The sequence below is a fragment of the Haliotis cracherodii genome, unplaced genomic scaffold (assembly GCF_022045235.1).
Source record: "Haliotis cracherodii isolate W230 unplaced genomic scaffold, xgHalCrac1.p SCAF_12, whole genome shotgun sequence".
NCBI lineage: Eukaryota > Metazoa > Mollusca > Gastropoda > Lepetellida > Haliotidae > Haliotis > Haliotis cracherodii.
Genome location: NW_027266267.1, coordinates 6,744,347 through 6,765,820, shown reverse-complemented (window position 1 = coordinate 6,765,820; position 21,474 = coordinate 6,744,347). Strand labels below are relative to the sequence as shown.

The window sequence follows — 21,474 nt, the reverse complement described above, 5'->3', positions numbered from 1 at the left end:
AAAAGGAGAGGTGTTTTTAAAGATGATTAGGTAATGTCATTGATTTAATTTGATTAATCTGTTGTTTAACTCAGCAATATTCCAGCTATATGACAGCGGTCTGTACATAATCGAGTCTGGACCAGACAATCTAGTGACTGACATCAAGAGCATCGATCCACGCAATTGGGATACGATGACATGCTTCAGCCAAGTCAGCGAGCCTGACCACCCGATCCCGTTAGTCGCCTCTCACGACAAGCATTTGCAGCAAGCATGGGTTGCTGAATACCTATTCTCTACACGGATCTTCATTGACGGATATGACTTAGTTGTGTGGTTAGATAGTTTTGTGGGTGGATCGTTGTCTTTGGGTGGAGTTTGGGGTGGATTTTTCCAAATGTAGATGGATGGTATTTTGACTGACAGGGTGTCAGCTTGATGTGGGGGGAAAGCCCGAAGTAATGCAGGTCTCGGACGTTTACCACTTTGGTGAAACCCACGAGCATGGGTATGGTGCTGACAAACCTAGAAACATAATCGGGGTTAATCGGGATTCAAACAGATTTCCAGCATGCCCAAGGGACGAAACTCTGGACACAAGACGAAGATGTGTGTGGCAGGAATTGAATCGGGGATATGTATGGTAACGTTATAGATTAATAACACACTAGATGTTCGAAAATACCAAAAAAAGGGAAATGACTAAATATTATGAATGAAAAACTAATACGTATACATACTGTTTCCACGCGCTATGTTACAATGGTACATGCAATACAATGATCTTGGTAGTCGATCAATTCCTTTTGTTCCGCTTGGTTGCCTAGGAAACACAATAATAGGAGGAAGCTTTGAAATTGTTACAAACTTAGACCTAATTCGGACATTAATGATTAGTAATTGTATCAAGACCATGTATTGTTCATTCTTATCCCGATGGGGACAATCATATGTTCTGTGTGTCAATAAATCGATGAAATTGCCAGACACGCACGGAGACATCATGTCATCGACGAAACCCGATTATCATCTGACTTCTTTACGACAAATGACGAAACAATCATGAACATAAAATCGCAACTTCTATCAGCACAAATCAATGAATCTAGTAAACCTAGGGCACGCGACTCTACTTACAAATTCAACAGTCACATGGACTATATTGAACTGCCTTTGTTGTGGTTGGTCTCCATGGTAACCGCAATAAAGAATGGCGGATTGGGATTCATGTCTATCGTACAAGTAGCTAGCATTGGCGATACACCAAAAGCCCCTGGTGCTCAGTATGTGCGAGATTCACAGCTTTGTTGTTGTTTTAAAGTGCAAGGTTAGTCCAGGTGTGATGTGATGTGTTTATTTGTTTATCGGTGTTTGTAAACAGTTAGAACACTTCTTGACGTGCGTTGCTCTGTGGTTGTCTAATGTACTTCCGGGATGATGCTGCTGTGATGTCAAACGAAAATGTCATACTGTGTAATTTTATCTATTTCTCGACATGTAACTCACACATTGTCCTGTGACAAACACCAAGTATCTACCATTTTGTCTATTAGAATATTATTGATATGTCCCAATATTTGATATAATATTTATTACATAAATTTCTGCTTGAAGAAACTTTCATATATATTATGAAAAAATGTAATCGCTATTTGTATCAATGTATTATGAAATGAAATTTGTCACTAGTTTGAATTGCAGGGACCAAATATATAGTTGGGGTTCTTTTCTACCCATGGGATCTGTAAAATAATTTATCAGCAATTTATCATTTTGACAGTTATAATATATGTTCATATGAATGAGAATTACTTTGATATAGTTTGCAGCTTCGATGAATAAAAACATTTAATGTATTTTAAGGATAATTGTGTCGAAAAGGCTGATTTTAAGTTTATTATAGAAAGATATAAATATTTGAACATGAGTATGTCTTTGACCTAAACGGATTTTCTCAGAAGATTTAGATAAAGACAGAGAAACATAGGATAAAAACATTAGAGGCCGCCGCCGTTTGTCAGGAGTAGTGATGGGTGTGACTTTGGGAAACAAACACTTATTTTTTATGCAAATTGTATGATGTTTGTTTGTTTGTTGTTTAATGCCGCACTCAGCAATATTCCAGCTATATAACGGCGGTCTGTAAATAATCGAATCTGGACCAGACAATGCAGTGATTGACATTATGAGCATCGATCCACGTAATTGGGATACGATGACATGCATCAACCAAGTCAGCGAGCCTGACCACCCGATGCCGTCAGTCGCCTCTCACGACAAGCATAGTCACCTTTTACGGCAAGCATGGGATATTGAAGACCTGTTCTACCCCGGACCTTCACGGGTCGCAAACTGTATAAGTGATGTGCTACTGATAGAGCAGGACATGCTTACCCCTTTCGCGAACACCTGTGTCATTAATATTTTTTAGTAATCCATTCGTATAATTTTCATTTTGCTTTTTTCTCCATTTCTCTGTGACTGATAAATTTCTCGTCAATATTTCAGTTTTATGTCTAATATTTTCAGGGGGACAAAATATTCCTTTATTCAACTAACGTCGTCCTTTCTTTCGCAAATATCTTTACAATGCCTACGTTGGCGTTCGTCGTTAAATAAAACTAAATAAATCTTTTAACACGAATACGACTACGTTTGTCTCCGAGTACATGATTAATATATGTATTTATCATAAAATATTGTTTCCCGCACATTGTTGTAAATGGTAAAATTCCCAGTGGTATTTGTTGATATGTGCATTGTGTTAATATCGGAAGGGAGAACAATCCTCATGTATGACAAAAATATACTCCACGTTTGAATGAGCAATCAATGCTCTCTGTCATATAGGTCAAATGGCCGATCGAAGTGTGTTTATCCACACGAGACGCCGCAAATTTGTTCGTTTACATTCCTTGATTTTCGATAAAAGCGTGACCCCGTGGATAAGATTTGCGCACATCTGGCAATATACCACACTGGTATAGTTGGTATATGTTGATGGGATATCAAATTGATAAAATGTTACGCTCAACTGACACACATTTTCAAGTATGCTGCAACAAAGCCCCGGGGATCTTGTGCAAGCGCTGTAATTATAATCACGAGAAGCGTGCAGCGCAAGTTATTGTTGCAGATTACACTTTAGGGTCGCTACGCCCGAGAGGGTTTGTTTGTTTGTTTGTTTGTTTGTTGTTTAACGCCGCACTCAGCAATATTCCAGCTGTATGACGTCGGTCTGTAAATAATCGAGTCTGAACCTGACAATCCAGTGATTGACATCATGAGCATCGATCTAGACCATCGGGATACGATGACATGCATCAACCAAGTCAGCGAGCCTGACCACCCGATCCCGTTAGTCGCTTTTTAGGACAAGCATAGTCGCCTCTTACGTGAAACATGGGTTGCTGAAGGCCTATTCTACCCGCATCTTCAAAGGAGGCCCCAATAAGTACATCCTCCGTTACGATGAATTATCGGTATTGATAAAGTTTGATTTTACGTTGTACTTGACTGTGTAGAGTGACGTCCCTTTGGCGTACAAGGATCTCGGTTCTAGGTTTGGCAGCAACATACCCATCATCTTTGGGTTCTCCAAGCAGATATTTGGTGAGTGAGTTGGATATTACGCCGCTTTTAACATTGTGCAGAGTTGCGTTCCTTGGGCACGCCAGAAACCTATGATTGTGGGTTCGAATCCCGGTTCGCCCCTATTATGTTTCTAGGTTTGTCAGCACCATACCCGTGCTCGTGGATTTCACCGACGTGGTAAACGTCTGAGACCTACATCACTTCGGGCTTTCCTCCTAAATTAAGATGACACGCCGTGATATAACTGGAATACAGTTAAAAGCGGCGTTAAACCAACTCACTCACTCACCGACGCGCTTTTTGAGCCATGTGGTTTCAGATAGCGATTCTCTCTCGGATCTAAGAATCATTTGCTTCTGGAAACTATATCTATTTTAACCATCTATTGTTACTTTCAGCGTCATGGTTTGATATCTGCCCGTCAGCGTAATCGAGAAACCTTCACCTTACACCGACGCTAGCAACAGCAGTGTGCAGAGCTTCCACAACATGACGTCACAAACAAATGTCCCTTCCAAACTGCTATGTCTTGCACTGGTGCTATCTGTCTGTAAACTATGCACAGCTCAAAGTAAGTACAACGAATATAAAAGTGCACCTTTATTTGTAAAACAGAGTAACTTTCTTCTTTAGATAGTTTAGAAAACTTGATGCAGGTTCTCACGTTGTCATGACAACTCGTTTATGAATAATTTAGAAACTTCGCACAGTGTGTTGGTAACTGTAGCCAAATAGTCAGTTTGATTTATTCATGAGTGAAATACGAGAATTAATCCTCGGCATCATAACCCATTGTGTAGGAAATGTTTAAATTCTATAAACTGTATGCCGCAGTTCAGCATTTAAAATTTATGCGAAGCCAAAGTCAAAGAATCAATAGCGATACAATTTTGTTTTAAAGAGTTAGTGCTCGAAATAAGACATATTTGATATCTTACTTTAAAAATATAATGTCTCGACTGAAACAGTTTTTTGAATCTACAATAAAACAAACCGTGAAAGCAAACGCTGAACGTTAACAGTCAAATATTTCCTATAACGTGGTTCTGATCTAACATTAGACATTGCACTGTGCTGTACTTATTAATCTGATGATTATATAGTCTTAGCTATTAGTATAGAAAAGCTTGTATTATTGTGTTGAATTAACAACCCATCATCATCATCATCAGCAGCATCATCCATCACTATATTCATTGCCACAGACCGCCTCCGTGGTCTAGTGGTAGAGCGTCTGCCAGGAGAGCGGAAGGTCGGGGTTTGATCCCCTGCTGCGTCATATCAAAAGACACTAAAAGACGGTACTTGTTGTTACCCTACCTGGTTCTCGGCATTGAGGGATAGAACAAGGACTGGTCGACTCGGAGTCAGCATACTGTGTCTGAGTCGGATATTCATGTTAAACTGCTACATGATATCGTAATGGGCTAGCACTATAGAACCGGTATCATGTCGGAATAGTACAAGCAGCCACGCACGCACGCAGACAAACGTGCATGCACGTCGCATTATAAATGCAATAATCTATAACGCGACTTTAAATCCCAATTCATCTCACCATACTTCAAATAATTCGGGGCGGTGGCGTAGCCTAGTGGTTAAAGCGTTCGCTCGTCACACCGAAGACTCGGGTTCGATTCCCAACATGGGTACAATGTGTGAAGCCCATTTTGGGGGTTCCCCGCCGTGATATTGCTGGAATATTGCTAAATGCGGCTTTAAACCATACTCACTCACTCACTCATTAGCTATCATCATCATCATCGCCATCCTCATCATCATCATAAGTATCATGACATCCATTCTCATTATAGTACTAACTTTTTCCAGTTTTTACAAAACCGTTCCTCTCCATGCAAACCCCCATGAACGCGGGTACCAGTTATACTCTGAGCTGTAGCTCCATCGCCAATGGTGCCCAGATAACCTATGTCTGGCGGAGAGGGGACCAGTTGAGCCCCTTCACCAGGAGCACGACTTGCACCATCATTTCCACGTCAGCCCAAGGTATCGTATCTTATGAGTGTGTCAGCGCCTATCAGCTGACGGTCAGGAAGGAGGATAATGGCGTCAATATCACCTGCATTGCCACCTCGGTAAATGGGAGAACGAACAGCGATACCGGCACTTTCTACATTCAGAGTACGTATGTTGTCCGTCCTTTCATCCCTCCGTATGTCTTCACTTCTCACTTTCTTCCTTTGTACTTAACGGCGTACAAGGCGCCGCACATTGATGTGCAGAGTTGCTTCCCTTTTGCGTCCCAGGAACCTATGACCCTCAGTTCGAATCCAATCTTCCCGAGGCAAGAGAGTTAACTTACTATTAAAGTCCAGTTTTCAGTCTAGTTCGGCAAGGGTTCACGGGCTTGATCATACCGTCACCTGTGGCTATTACGAGTTATGTCCCTCTATGCCTCTCCTCTGGACCAATCAGATTCCACCTCTCGTATCACTTGAATTGCTTCAAACAAAATGGTGGTGCCCAGTCAAGACGATCTGATCGATAATCAAGATCTATTTTGTGATAAAACAAGTCATCCATCGCGAAGTGCATCAAATCACGTGAGCAGCTAGATTAAAAAACTAAAAAGATTTAGAAAATATCTGTTGACAACGAGTTGGCTGTCCTGCAATCGACCGAAATCTGCATGACAGTTTACGAACCAGATTTCGATTTCGTCTCTTGATATGGATTGGACAATGCATAGACTCGTTAGTCCAGCCAAAATGTAACTCTATAATACCAGTCAGTTAACTCACTTGCCTCTGAGAAAATGCTTTTAGTCAACACAAGTAAGATCAGACAGTGGGTATACACTCGTTGTTCTTGTATGATCACATACCTCCAGTACAGTTCACCAAACATCGGGCTCCTAAATCAAGCCTCCAATCCCAACCAGTGCATTTTATTTCACATCATCCTAAATAATCAAATCACTGGGGCAGCCATTGTCACCCCTGTCTCACTGGTAATATTCAACAATATTCTTTAAAATCCTTAAATTGATTTTGCCAAACTAAAGGAGACCAACCAGATCTCCCTGACTTGGAAGAGTGTCATCGATCCCAAGATCGATGGTCATGGTATCAATCACTGGATTGTCTGGCCCACGTTCGTTAATTTACAGATCGCCATATTGCTGGAATATTGCTCTGTTTAACGTCTAACAAACAAACTGCAAGCGCTGATCATTGGGTATGAGATATTGCCATGCATGGCCTCGCTGATCATGTATCATCGTACCCAGACGATTCCTTGCTCATACTGTCAACCACTGGTTTAACTCCAAAATATTTGAAAGTAACAGGGCATGGTAAACCAACAGTACAGTATCACAATACAGCTGAAGAAATTACTGACACAGCATAAAATTGATAACGCAATCTTTTGCTAAGCGCCCTTTCGTGCCAGCGTAAGCATATGATCTCGGTACATCGTTGCCCTTTTTTTATCTGATCAAATCCCATCCACAAGCGCAATGTTCAACATATTTCTTGTTAGAATTGTATCATATCATACTATTTCTGCGATACTGTAGACAGTGACATTGAGGCTTGGTAGCCTAGTGGTTAAAGTGTTCGCTCGTCATGACTAACCCCAGGTTTGATTCCCCTGATTTCAATGGGTACATTGTGTGAAACCAATTTCTTGTGTCACCCGCCATGCTTTGCTAGAATATTGCTAAGCGTGGCGTAAAGCAATACTCATTCACTCCTCCCACATCCCGCAGAAACACGCGAGATCACTGAAATAATGTTCAAAATGGCGTTAAATCAAACTCACTCACTCATAGTCACCCTCATTTTGTCTCTCCTTGCTTTATTGTCCCCCATTGCTTCATTTTCTCTCATTGCGTCATTCTCGCTCTGCTTGCTTCATTGTCTAATTCTCTATCTTGTCCTCTTCGTGTTGCCATGACTACCAGGTCACACTGACGTCTGAGCAGCGTGCCTATCAGAAGCAAGGTGTAACAGAAAGCGGGGATACGCAGCGAATATTATTGATGGATAACGAGTAGCACTGATCAACTTCGAATAACTTTGATCAACATTGAATAGCTTTGATCATCATGGATCAGCTTTGATCAGCATCGAATAGCTTTGATCAACATTGAATAGCTTTGATCAACATGGATCAGCTTTGATCAACATCGAACAACTTAGATCAACATCGAACAGCTTTGATCAACATCGAACAGCTTTAATAAACATCGAACAGCCTTGATCAACATAGTGTTTAGATGCATGCCTCGATGTAGGAACTATCCATTTGAGATATGGATAGATGCTCAGATAGAAAATAGATAGAAGATGCACAGATAGACGAATAGATGTACAGATTGTTAACAGATAGAAAACGGATAGATGCACATGTAGAAAAGCATAGATGCACATATAGAAAAGGGATAGAAGGATAGATGTACATATAGTTAACAGATAGAAAAGGGATAGTTGCAAATACAGAAAAGGGATAGTTGCACGTATAGAAAAGGGATAGATGCACAGACAGATCGATAGGTGTACAGATAGTTAACATAAAGAAAACGGATCTAAGCACATATAGGAAACGGATCTATGCACATATAGAAAACGGATCTATGCACATATAGAAAACGGATCTATGCACATATAGAAAACGGATCAATGCACATATAGAAAACGGATCTATGCACATTTAGAAAACGGATCTATGCACATATAGAAAACGGATCTAAACCTGACCCAATTATCAAACACGTACCCTGCCGGAATGGTGCTTCGGATAACCATCACACGTTTGTCCGGCCCAAACAGTGGTATTTTCAGACTGCTGTGATATAGCTGGAATATTGCTAACTGCGGTGTAGAAACACACACATCAGAAAGACTACGATTGTTTTGTGGTTATGAAATAATACTTCATGATATGAACATTATCATTAATATTCGTGATTATGAAAACATTCAGAGCGCCAGATAACTTTTTGAGGAACTGAGTTTTTACCCTAGGATTTCTATTTTAATTGTTTTTTTTCATTCGGTATCTATTCATTACTCTATTGGTTTTTTTTCAAAAATTAGTGAACATTTAAAAATAAAATAAAACATGTTTTAGATCTATATAACTGTTCTAAATATATAGGCTTGACTCAGAAAGTAAATTAGCTCGTAATTGTGTTTCGGAAACTAGCTCCTTTGTAAGCATGGTGAAAAAGCTTCATTGGGTATTTACACGTGCTGTTTTTATACATTTCAGTTTTTCATTTAATGCATGCGTTTCTGTACCCAAGTTAATACAAAGTACGGTAAACTACGTTTATAACGAACACGCCTATAACGAACTGTCGGATAAAACAACCTTTTTTTTGGTGAAGTCCATTTTCTGTATAGATGATGTACATATGTGTAAAACGATATACGGTTATAACGAATTAAAATTAGTGGTCACTTTGAGTTCGTTATAACCGAAGTTTACCGTAATTGGGCTTTTAATATTTTGGGGGGAATTTTACGCAAATATGCTGCTTATCTGTAGCTCTGAAACATCATGTCTATCACTGCAGTTCCCCCGCCTAGTCAGTACCCAGAGATTATTGGGAACGACACCATCAACGAGGGCCAGAACGTCACGTATTTGTGTGTGGCGGACGGTGCAGTGCCCCAGGCCACGTTGAGGTGGCGTGTTGGGTCGACGTCGATTGTAACTGATGGGTATAGTCCTCCAGCCACCACCAACGCTGACGGCACTTACAGGACCGTGAACTACCTCTACCGTACCTTCTCCGCCGCCGACGACGGCATCCAGATACGCTGCGACATGTCTCATCCAGCATCGTCGGGGAAAAGGGCAACAAAGACTGTCACAGTTCAATGTGAGTTGGTTAGAATGAATGTTTGTTTGTTGTTTGTTTGTTTGTTGTTTGTTTGTTTGTTGTTTAACGCCGCACTCAGCAATAATCCAGCTATATGACGGCGGTATGTAAATAGTCGAGTCTGGACCAGACAATCCAGTGATTGACATCATGAGCATCGATCCACGCAATTGGGATACGATTACATGCATCAACCAAGTCAGCGAGCCTGACCACCCGATCCCATTAGTCGGCTCCTAGGACGCCTTTTACGACAAGCATGGATCTATTCTACCCCGGGTCGGTTAGAATGAATGAGTGATACTGATACAATAAGCTGGTTGTTTAAAACTAAAAGCTAGTGGTCGACAGCTGGAGCATCGGTTATTCAATCGTCAAACAGGACACGGGCGTCTAAGGCGCCGCAATTTGCTGTGTTGAGTTTCGTCCCTTGGACACGCCAGAATCCTATGATCGTTCGCCACGATTATGTTTCTAGGTTTGTCAGCACCATTCCTGTGCTCGTGGGTTTCACCAAAGTGGTAAACTCCTAAAACCTGCATCACTCACTACTGTTCAAAGCAGCGTTAAACCCAACTCACTCTTCCCACATTAAGCTGACACGCCGTGATAGTACTGAAATACTGTTCAAAGCAGCGTTAAACCCAACTCACTCACTCCTCCCACATCAACCTGACACGCCGTGATAGAACTGAAATACTGTTCAAAGCAGAGTTAAACCCAACTCACTCTTCCCACATTAAGCTGACACGCCGTGATATAACTGAAGTACTGTTCAAAGCAGCGTTAAACCCAACTCACTCACTCCTCCCACATCAAGCTGACATACAATGAAATAACTGGATACTGTCCAAAGCGGCGTTAAACACAACGCACTCACTCACTCACGCATTCGCCAAAATATCTTAATTAACACTGTAAACATACACGACATATTCATTGTTAAAGTTTTCAATGCTTATATTGATGATGCATCAAACATGTTACAATATTGCACTCTATGACTTGTTATGTGCAGTTAACAATCTGTCAATGTCTTTAGTTACCAATAGGACCCGTGAAGATCCGGGGTAGAACAGGTCTTCAACAACCCATGCTTGTCGTAAGAGGCGACTAATGGAATCGGGTGGTAAGGCTCGCTGCCTTGGTTGATCCATGTCATCGCATCTCAATTGCGTAGATCGATGCTCATGATGTCATCGGTTATTTTATGACATGTATTGATGGTCCAGACTAGATTATTTACAGACCGCCGTCATATAGCTGGAACATTGCTGAGTGCGGCGTTAACAAACAAACAAACACACACGAGTTACCAATAGCCACTGGAGTGGGTGAGTTGGGTCTTCACGTCGCTTTGAAAAGTCGACCAGTTGCCTTACTTACTTACTTACTTTGGAGATTTAACGTGCGCTTTCCGACTGATGCGTATTTCGCACACGGGCCCGGCCAGGCCATTAAATGTGTTTCCGAAAGGGGCGAGGGTGGTCTGTGCAACCCAAGAGGGGGCTTTAGGGGTTGCTTATATAGAATTTGGGAATTTTGAGATTTGGAATAGATGCCGATGGGGTTGGGGAGGAGAACTAAGGGAGCTGGGTATGGTGGATGATTGTTTGTTTATGTGATTTTGATTTGGTAGGTTATTATGGTTTTAGATGCGTTTTATTAGTTCCGTTTTTATTAAGAATACGCCTAAGGCCTTGAAGTTTTCTAGTTTATTTTGTGGGTTTAGTATTGCTTCTAGAGTGAGAGCCTTGTTTAGATTGAGGGTGGTTTGTAATGCGGTTCGATGTGTTAGGTAGTGTGTGCAGTGGATGAGTGCGTGTTCTGGGGTTTCTGGTTGTTTGCAGTGTTAAATTTCTTTAGGTGGTTATTTAGGTTGGTGTGTCCTGTTTGGAGTTTAGTGATTACTCTGTCGATTTTTTTTGATGGATGGAGAATTTTTGGTTTGGTTAGTGGTTTGCTGAGCACTCTTTTGATTTGGCTATTTGAGTTTAGATATAGGTTATGCCATTTTTTTGTGATTTTGTGTTTGTTTACACTTTTAATTTCTGATTTTGAGATGGGTAAGTTTAAGCTTATTTCTGGGATTTTGAGGGATAGTTTAGCTGCTTTATCGGCGTTTTCATTACCGTATATTCCTACGTGGGCTGGTATCCACAAGAAGGTTATTTGTTTGCCTGCTTTTGTTAGGTCGTTGGAGCTTTTAAGTATTTGATTTATTAATTTAGGTCGGTTTTTGGTATTTTTGTTTTGGAGGGCTTGTAGTCCACTTAGGGAGTCAGTAAGTATTAGGATTTTTTGGTGGTTTTTGGATTCTTGATTGTGGAGGGCTGAGGCCATGCCCATTAGTTCTGCCGTGAATATTGATTAGTTATTTGGGAGTCGGAAGGATTGTGTGGTTTTAGTTGGTTGTGTGGTATGGACTCCGAAACCCGTGTGTTTGGAGGTCGGATCTGAGGATCCGTCCGTGTAAATGTGACACCAATTTGGCCAATTTTTGTGTATGTATGCTAGTGTGGTAGTTTTAGCTATGTTTGGGTCGGTTTGTTTATTTATTTGGCTAGCTAGTGTTGTGTCTATTTTGGGTATTTTAAGTTTAGGGGTGAAGATATTTGATTGTTTGCAGTTTTGTTTAAGATTTTTAATTTGGTGTTCATTTAGGTAGTTTGTTATTCTTTGGGATATTGGGGTAAGTAAGGGGTGTTTACGAGCTAGAGCTTGGTTTTTAGGGCTGATGTTTTGGTTTATTAAGTTTTGGATGAGAGGGTTTGATTGGGACGCGGCCCAGAAATTTAAGCTTAGCTGTTCCCTGCGTAGACTTAGTGGCATTTCTCCTGTTAAGGCCTTAAGTGAGGTGTAGGAGGTGCCATGTTGGGTGCGTGTAATTAGTTTGAGAGCCTGATATTGTATTGAGTCAAGTTTTTTAGATAGAGAGTTGTTTAGGGTGTTGTATATGGCGCAGCCGTAGTCTAGTTTTGATCTAATTAGGGATATGTAGAGAGAGAGGAGAGTTGCCGACCGGTGTGTCAAATATATATCTCAAACGTAACTCAGTGTCACTTGGTTAATTGACTTCTCACGAATCAAAGGATTACCACCAGCGGAATGATTACCACCAGCGGAAGTGTATTGTCCGGATAAGTGAGACAATTTTGTGTGCATTTCAGTGTTTTGTGTATGAAAATGACCGTCCGGTTCCGGAAACTGAATTTCCGTATATACGGATAAAGTTATATAGTAATTATTTCGTTTTGAATGAAAATCGTCCGGGAACCGAGGTTTCCGGATATCTGAAGTCCGTATAAGCGGGCCACGACTGTAGTGGAAACCATGTTGATTAAACTGAGATTTGAGATTCAAACCCACGAGCGGGGTATCCTGACCTGTGCCAAGGACAATCATTGCTTCTTGGGCTTTAGAAAGATATCTCATCATGGTGTCTGTTTTCAGATAAGCCAACAATTACCTCCTCTCCTACGAGTTATACTTTAACGGAGGGGGTAACTGGCTTTCTGCACTGCTCGTTTGCCGCAAAGCCGGTTCCGACCATTATCCGGTGGCTCAAGGACAATCAAGTGCTGGACAGGTCATCTGGGCGGTTCATCAATGGCGAAGCTCCCGCCTCACCCAGTCTAACTATCAATGACCCCCAGTCGCAGGACGCGGGGACCTACGTCTGCACGGCCTCCAACATTGTCGGCAAAGGCTCCGGCCCTGACGTCACAGTCGTCGTTAAATGTGAGTAGACGTGAGTGAGTGAGTGGCTGAGATGGTGAGTGAGTGAGTGTATTGGTAAGTGAGTGAGTGAGTGGGTGGCTGACTTGGTGAGTGAGTGAGGTTGAGTGAGTAAAGTGAGCGACTGAGTGAGCGATCTTGAGTGAGTGAGCGTGTGAGTGAGTGAGTGAGTGAGTGAGTGAATGTCTGCGTGAGTGAATGTCTGCGTGAGTGAGTGAGAGAAAGGGTGAGTTGGTGAATGGGTGTGTGTTGTGTGTGAGTGACTGAGTGAGAGAGTGGTGGTGGTTAACTTTGCGAATTACTCCACGATCAATTGGCTTTTTTTCACAGCGTGGCTTTGTAAAATGAGACAAAGATTGTCTCACACACTGAATTACCATAACAACAAAAACAACAAATATTAATGACAATAATACCAGTACCGTACTACTGTCAATAATAATAATAATGATATTAATAATAATGATGATGAAGATGATGATGATGATGATGATGATGATGATGATGATGATGACGATGATTTCACCCAGATAAACCAAAGGTCTCAATTCCCAACGCAACGTATGGCGCCGACATCAGCGAGTCCCTCACCATCCCGTGCAACATCGACGCTGACCCTAGTGTGACGTCAGTCACGTGGTACAGGAACTCAACGGGCTCGGCTCTACCGATCTCCATCCCCTCGGGGTCGAAGTACAGCGGAGGAACTCTCGCAACGCCTTCGTTGTTTATATCCAACCTCCAGCCGTCTGATGCCGCATCGTACCAGTGTGAGGCTGGAAACATACTCGGCACCACTCGAAGTAATGCGGTGACAGTTTCAATAAGCTGTAAGTTGTATAAGTGGGTACCCGGTAGAAATGAATTTGAATTATAATAAGACATGTTGTTTGTCAGCTTCTCAGCATCATCATTTCGCATGGGTATTCCTGGTAAGAATTGGTTGCGAGCATGTGATACTAGTCTTTGAAGGCAATTCATGGATAGGTTGGGAAGCTCGGTGCCATAGTGGATTGATTGCATCGTACCCCTACGGACACCTTCCCGAGGCAAGGGAGTTAACTCACCTTGCCGAACTGGCCTGGAATTCCTGGGCTCCTGAGTTATGTCCCTTCTTTGCCTCTCCTATGGACCAATCAGATTCCACCTATCGTATCATTTGCATTTGCTTCAAACATCATAGCGGCGTCTATTCAAGAAGATCTGATTGATAGTCAAGATCTATATTGTGATAAAACGGGTCTTACATCGCAAAGTGCATCAAATTAAAAATATGAAAAGATTAGGAAAATATGTTGACAACGAGTTGGGGGTGAGGTTTGCAAATCCTGCAATCGACCGAAAGTTGCATGACAGTTTACGAACCGGATTTCGATTTCATTACGCGATTTTGATTGGACTATGCATAGACTCGTTAGTCCAGCCGACATCTAACTCCATAATACCAGCCTAGGTCGGCAAGGGTGGAAACTGGACTTTTAGTCAGTTAACTTTCTGGCCTCGGGATGCTCACAATATTAGTCACTGGATTGTCTGATCCAGATCGATTATTTTCAGGCTGTCGTCATGTAGCTGAGTGAGGCGTTATAAACAACAGCAAGAAAACAAAACACATTGATACTCATTACATGCCAATTGGAATACTATTGCGGCGTTAAACATCAAACACATTCTTCATGGATGAATTAAATATCAAATGTTCACTTTATACTTCAATGCGTTTCAAGAACTTTAGATGGCACAGACATGATTGTTTTACTTTTTTATAAGAGGTGTGTGTTTACATGCTTCATATGTATTTGTTCAGATGCTCCCACGAATATCCGGACTGTCCCCAATTCCTTCGAAGTTGATGCTGGAGGAGACGTTCTGGTTACGTGTTTTGCCGACGCCGTGCCGTCCCCAACCTACGCCTGGTTCTTCCAAACGGACAGTACCAACCCTGTCTCCAACAGCGCCGTCCTCAACATCACTTCGTCGACGCCATCGGACGACGGCAGGTACACCTGCAAGGCAACAAATGAAAAGGGAGAAGCATCGATCATAGTCGGCATAAGCGTCAGATGTGAGTTCAGATGAGTGAGTGAGTGAGTGAGTTGGGTGTAAGGTCACTTTGAACAGTATTTACTTATATCTCGGCGTGTCAGGTCTTAGACGTTTACCACGTTCATTAAGCCCACGAGCCGTGCATGTTGGTGACAAACCTAGAAACAATATTAGGACGAACCGGAATTCGAACCCATTTCTGGAACACCCAAGGGACACAACTCTGCAAAGCAAATGACGGCGCAGTAGGTCGTTTGGTGATCAAGTCTACTGCGTCTACAGACTTGCGTCCCTTAGTTGCTTCAGTATACGATGGTCGTACGTGCCTGTTGGCATCCAAAATTGGTACTTATTATGATTTTATTGATTATGATTCTTGATTTTCCGACCCTTGAAGGTCCAGGTTAGAACGGATCTTTAGCAACCCATACTTGCCGTAAAAAGGCGACTATGCTTGTCGTAAGAGGCGACTAACGGGATCGGGCGGTCAGGTTCGCTGACTTGGTTGATGCATGTCATTGTATCCCAATTGCGTTCGTCGATGCTGATGATGTCAAACACTGGATTGTCTGGTCCAGACTCGATTATTTACAGACCGCCGTCATATATCTGGAATATTGCTGAATGCGGCGTTAAACAACAAACAAACAAAACAAATAAACAATCTTGATTTGCCACCTTCTTGCCCGAGTATTTCGGACCACACCTGTAGATGGCGAAGTAAACGCGAGTGATGTTTTTCACAGATCCTCCCATCATCAACTCAAGTACCTCCCCCCAAGACGTGGACGAAGGTGCTTCAGTGACGCTGTTGTGTTCTGTTACCGCGAACCCCATCCCTTTCGGGGTTTTCTGGTACAAGAGCTCTCAGTTCCTCGACAGGACGAACCCTGCCTACTCAGGGGGGGACAGCGTCGCCTCACCCCATCTCACCATCTCCAACATTCAGAAGTCCGATGCGGGGAGCTACCATTGTGAGGTTCCTAATCAAAGGGGACGCACTACCAGCGATAGCGTCTTCGTCAGGGTTGTCTGTAAGTATCGACATACGAGGGCGTCCAATAAGGTTTGCAACGTCAATATAAGACCAAGTCGCAGAATATTTTTTACACTTCTGTTTTTCAATATTATCTCCATTCCCCTCAATACACTTATTCCATTTGTCCTTCAAGCTTTTAATACCACTTTTATAAAAATCCGCAGATTGGCCCTCTAACCACGCCTCTGTGGCAGCCTTTATGTCCTCGTCATCATGGAAGCGTCTTCCACGTAGGGCAGATTTCATTTTCCGGAACAGGAAATAGTCACTGGGGGCTTTTGGTTCTACGTTGGTCCTACGTTGGTCCTACATTGGTCTTACACTGGTCCTTACATTGGTCCTACGTTGGTCTTACATTGGTCCTACATAGGTCCTGCGTTGGTCCTACATTGGTCCTACATTGGTCCTACATTGGTCCTACGTTGGTCCTACATTGGTCCTACGTTGGTCCTACATTGGTCCTGCGTTGGTCCTACATTGGTCCTACATTGGTCCTACATTGATCCTACATTTGTCCTACATTGTTCCCACATTGGTCCTACATTGGTCCTGTGTTGGTCCTACATTGGTCCTACATTGGTCCTGCGTTGGTCCTACATTGTTCCTACATTGGTCCTACGTTGGTCCTACATTGGTCCTACATTGGTCCTTGCACTGGTCCCACATTGGTCCTACGTTGGTCCTACATTGGTCCTGCGTTGGTCTTACATTGGTTCTACATTGGTCCTACATTGGTCCTGCGTTGGTCCTACATTGGTCCTACATTGGTGCTACATTTGTCCTGCTTTAGTCCTACATTGGTCCTACATTGGTCCTACGTTGGTCCTACGTTGGTCCTACATTGGTCCTACATTGGTCCTACATTGGTCCAACATTGGTCCTGCGTTGGTCCTACATTGGTCCTGCGTTGGTCCTACATTGGTCCTATATAGGTCCTACATTGGTCCTACGTTGGTCCTACATTGTTCCCACATTGGTCCTACATTGGTCCTACATAGGTCCTACATTGGTCCTACATTGGTCCTACATTGGTCCCACATTGGTCCTTGCGCTGGTCCTACATTGGTCCTACATTGGTCCTACATTAGTCTCACGTTGGTTTTATATTGGTCCTACATTGGTCCTACATTGGTCCTGCGTTGGTCCTACATTGGTCCTACATTGGTCCTACATAGGTCCTACATTGGTCCTACATTGGTCCTACATAGGTCCTACATAGGTCCAACATTGGTCCTACATAGGTCATTGATGCTACATTGGTCCTTCCCTGATCGTACTGTGGCCTCTAGTGGGCCTACATCGGGTCTACATTGATCCTACATTGATCTTACATTTGGCCTACATTCATCATACTTTGATCTTACATTTGGCCTACTCTCATCATACTTTGATGTTACATTGACCTAAATTGGGCCTACATTGATTCTACATTGGGCCTGTAGTGATTTTAGATTGGGCCTACAATAATTTTAGATGGGGCCAACATTGATTTTGCATTGGGCCTACATTAGTTTTACATTGGGCCTACATTTATCCTACATTCATGTTATATCCATTTATCATGGATCCTACATTAATCCTAGTTTGGGCCATTATACACCTGAAGAGTTATATGAATCAATAAGTCCTATTAATTATGATTCAGATCCCCCTGGGAGTATCGCCATCACTCCCCCTGGTGACACGCACACCCTCAACGAAGGTGACAGTCTGACCCTCGTCTGCGTCGTCAACGCCGTGCCAAGCCCCATCTACCAGTGGAGAGCCGGAAGTCAAGTTATAGCGTCCCTTCCGTTACTCACTGTCAATCAAGCTGGACCGGAAGACAACCGAGATGTCACGTGTGTCGGCTCCAACACCAAAGGAAACATCTCCAAGACGGTCCGGGTTAACGTTGAATGTAATTTTCTTGTGACGATCATACTTTCATATTATTCAAAAGATGAAATTTGAAATCTAACAATTATCGTTAGAAACACTAGCATCGTGACAGGTTGATGATTTTCCGAAACAAACAGCATGACAATTTGATGGTACCCTGACATTAACAGCATGACTATTTGATGATCTATTGACATTAACATCATGACTATTTGATGATATATTGACATTAACATCATGACTATTTGATGATATACTGACATTAACATTATGACTATTTGATGATATACTGACATTAACATCATGACTATTGATGATATACCGACATTAACAGCATGACAACTTGATTGTATACCGAAACCAACAGCATGACAATTTTATGGTTTACTGACGTTAACATCATGACTATTTGATGGTATACTGACGTTAACAGCATGATTATTTGATTATATACTGACATTAACAGCATGACAACTTGATTGTGTACCGAAACTAACAGCATGACATATGATGGTATACTGGCGTTAACAGCATGACTATTTGATGGTATACTGAATTTAACAGCATGACAAATTGATATTATACCGAAGCTAACATCATGACAATTTGGTGGTATACTGACGTTAACAGCATGACTATTTGGTGGTATACATACATTAACAGCGTGATAATTTGATGGTATACTGACGTTAACACCATGTGTAATTGATTGGATAATGAATTTAACATCATGACAAATTGATGCTATACCGAAACTAACAGCCTGACAATTTGATATTATACCGAAACTAACAGTTTGACTATTTGGTGGTATACAGACGTTAACAGCTTAATACTTTGATGGTATACTGACACAAACAGCATGACAAATGTTTAGTATACCGACACTCACAGCAGGAATATTGATGGTATACAGCATAATAGGTTAGTCGTATACCGACATTAACAGCATGACAAATGTATAGCATACCGACACAGACGACCAGATGTACAATGTCAGTGCGGACATCAGTTCAGGAACGCGGAATCCCACCGTTCAGTCTGTATTCGCCAGGTGTTTCATTATCATAAATCGTTTGTGTCAAAGGTGTATCGATTCAACATTGAATAAGCTTTCTGAGTTCTATGTATTTAGCACACTACGAAGTATGGATCCTTTGGTAAATGAGATGGTTGGGAACTATTTCGGTAGTTTCCTAATGTCCCAGAAGAGAAGGAAATAGTGTAATTATAAAATCACGGAGATCATAATTATTGACAGCATATTGATGGATGTTAGATGACAGTAAGAACTTTACATTAGTCAGCGTTTTTTTGTGGCAGTGATGGTGTTCATAGTTTGCATCGACATGAGTCTGATATCATCACGTTTTTAAACAATTGTTCAAACCTTTTTGTACTTTAAACACCTAGGGTATTCCTTTAACATAGCGTCAGGTGCGCTTTTGTGAAATGTCAGCGTATATCAAATACATTAACCATGTCGTATACCCAAAAATAATTATACCTTAATTAATTCCAGGTAACAGTTTGATAATAGGAATGTCGGTGGGTCTTTCCAAATGTAAGGAGTGTGAGTGAATGAGTTTGGTTAAACGCCACTTTTAACAGTATTCCAGTTATATCACGGCGTCTCAGCTTAATGTGGGAGGAAAGCCCGAAGTGATGCAGGTCTCAGACGTTTACCACTACGGTGGAAGCCACGAGAACGGGTATGGTGCTGACAAACCTAGAAACATAATCGGGGCGAACCGGGATTCGAACCCACGATAATAGGTTTCTAGCGTGCCCAAGGGTCGAAACTCTGCACAGCGAATCGCGGCGCCTTAGACGACTGGGCCACCCGTGCCCCCGTAAGGAATGTGGTTTGTCTGATTAACTCGTTCTATTCAGTGTTCCTTATACCATACCAGACTATACGTAAGTCAAAATTAACATATTGTGTTTTTTAGTGTCGACAAAATTAGTAAAGGTACTATCGTGTCGAAGGATTGTCTAGTTTGTTTACAGGATGACGTCACATGGCAGGAGTACTGCTGTGCTGAGTCAGGCAATAAATAATTACTGTTTTTATTCAAATTGAGAGAGTGGCGGGTGCTACCGGTAGTGCAGGACATGCTCCCCCTTTTCGCAAGCACCTGGTGTCATCATTAATTTTTCAGTGGTCAATTCTTAGAATTTCCACAGCTATTTTGCCATTTACGCCAAATGGAATGTTTCGGCAGAAAGTCTAGGTTAGTTATTAATTTGTATTGACAATTAATATTTACATATATACACTATAGATTCCCCTCGAGTCACAATACCCGGTGGAGATGCATTCGGCGCCGACGAAGGCAATAGTCTCACCATCCCTTGCGTCGTTGACGCCAACCCAGCAGATGACACGTTTCATTGGCTCAAAGATTCCGCCGTCCTTGACCTTTCGGATATCAGCAAGTATGGCGGCGGGACCAACACATCCCGCGACCTCACGATATTCACGTTGTCCTCCGCTGATTCTGGGAACTACAGCTGCAGAGCTGTGAACCCAAGAGGTCAGACCACGAGCAGAGCTGTATTAGTGACGATCAGCTGTAAGTTGCAACGGTGTTGTCTACTGCACGGTGGGGGTCCTTGCTCCTGGGACCAGGAACCCTCTTTTTTAACGTTCACTTGCCGTTATGGTCAACCTTATGCATGTTCGCATGTGTTCACTTTAACATGACGTCTCTTGCATGGTTTTCTTGTCATGTATGTGTATTCACTTGCACTCTCGGCTTCTCTTTTGCACGGTTTCCATGACGACGCGACGTCATATGTTCACGTCTTTATCGCACGAACGCTACTTAACAATTTGGATTCTGTTTCTAGACGTGTTCTTCATTCTTGTAGCTTTGGTGGGTTTTATCAGTTTGCATTTTTACAAAAGTTCTCTAATGTATTTCAATATTATTTTCAGTTTTACCATTCGTGGTTCCTGTTTTCGTTCCAAACTCCTTTATCATTCGGTTGCTTCAGAAGATTGTCATCCCTCTATGATTTGCACGCTTCTGTTTCTGAATGTTGTGGAGTCATCCGCAGATCCTTGCCATGTCCGACCTTGTGGTGTTGAAACTGCAATGATTGTTGTTGTGCTTGTATTGTAACTGATGATGTATCACGATCAACAATTTAGTTCGCGTTCAAACAGTAGTCGGCGTATATTATGTACTGAATTAACTTTACATATGAAATATATTATAAAATTATTCAAATAGTTTGTGAAAATGAGCCAGGATCAACGTAATGTACGAAGCCAGCGATCCGACATTTGACGTTCACGTTTTGTAATGTTTCAAGATTCAAGATTCTTTATTCA

General features: G+C 42.0%; 1 protein-coding gene across 5 annotated transcripts in view; it reads left to right on the top strand.

Annotated features, from left to right (window-relative positions):
* The window catches only part of LOC139458151 (hemicentin-1-like), a 78,441-nt gene that overhangs the window by 35,834 nt on the left and 21,133 nt on the right, over window positions 1-21,474 (top strand). For 4 of the 5 annotated variants that reach the window (XM_071239475.1, XM_071239471.1, XM_071239472.1 and 1 more), the window contains 9 exons: window positions 3,975-4,147; window positions 5,407-5,718; window positions 9,122-9,430; window positions 12,884-13,171; window positions 13,699-13,998; window positions 14,976-15,233; window positions 15,961-16,248; window positions 17,899-18,153; window positions 20,420-20,710. In XM_071239475.1, coding sequence (XP_071095576.1) covers window positions 4,066-4,147; window positions 5,407-5,718; window positions 9,122-9,430; window positions 12,884-13,171; window positions 13,699-13,998; window positions 14,976-15,233; window positions 15,961-16,248; window positions 17,899-18,153; window positions 20,420-20,710 — 2,383 coding nt within the window. In that variant the 5' untranslated portion in view covers window positions 3,975-4,065. The remainder of the gene's footprint in view (window positions 1-3,974; window positions 4,148-5,406; window positions 5,719-9,121; window positions 9,431-12,883; window positions 13,172-13,698; window positions 13,999-14,975; window positions 15,234-15,960; window positions 16,249-17,898; window positions 18,154-20,419; window positions 20,711-21,474) is intronic. The other variant, XM_071239474.1, reaches the window with a different exon arrangement.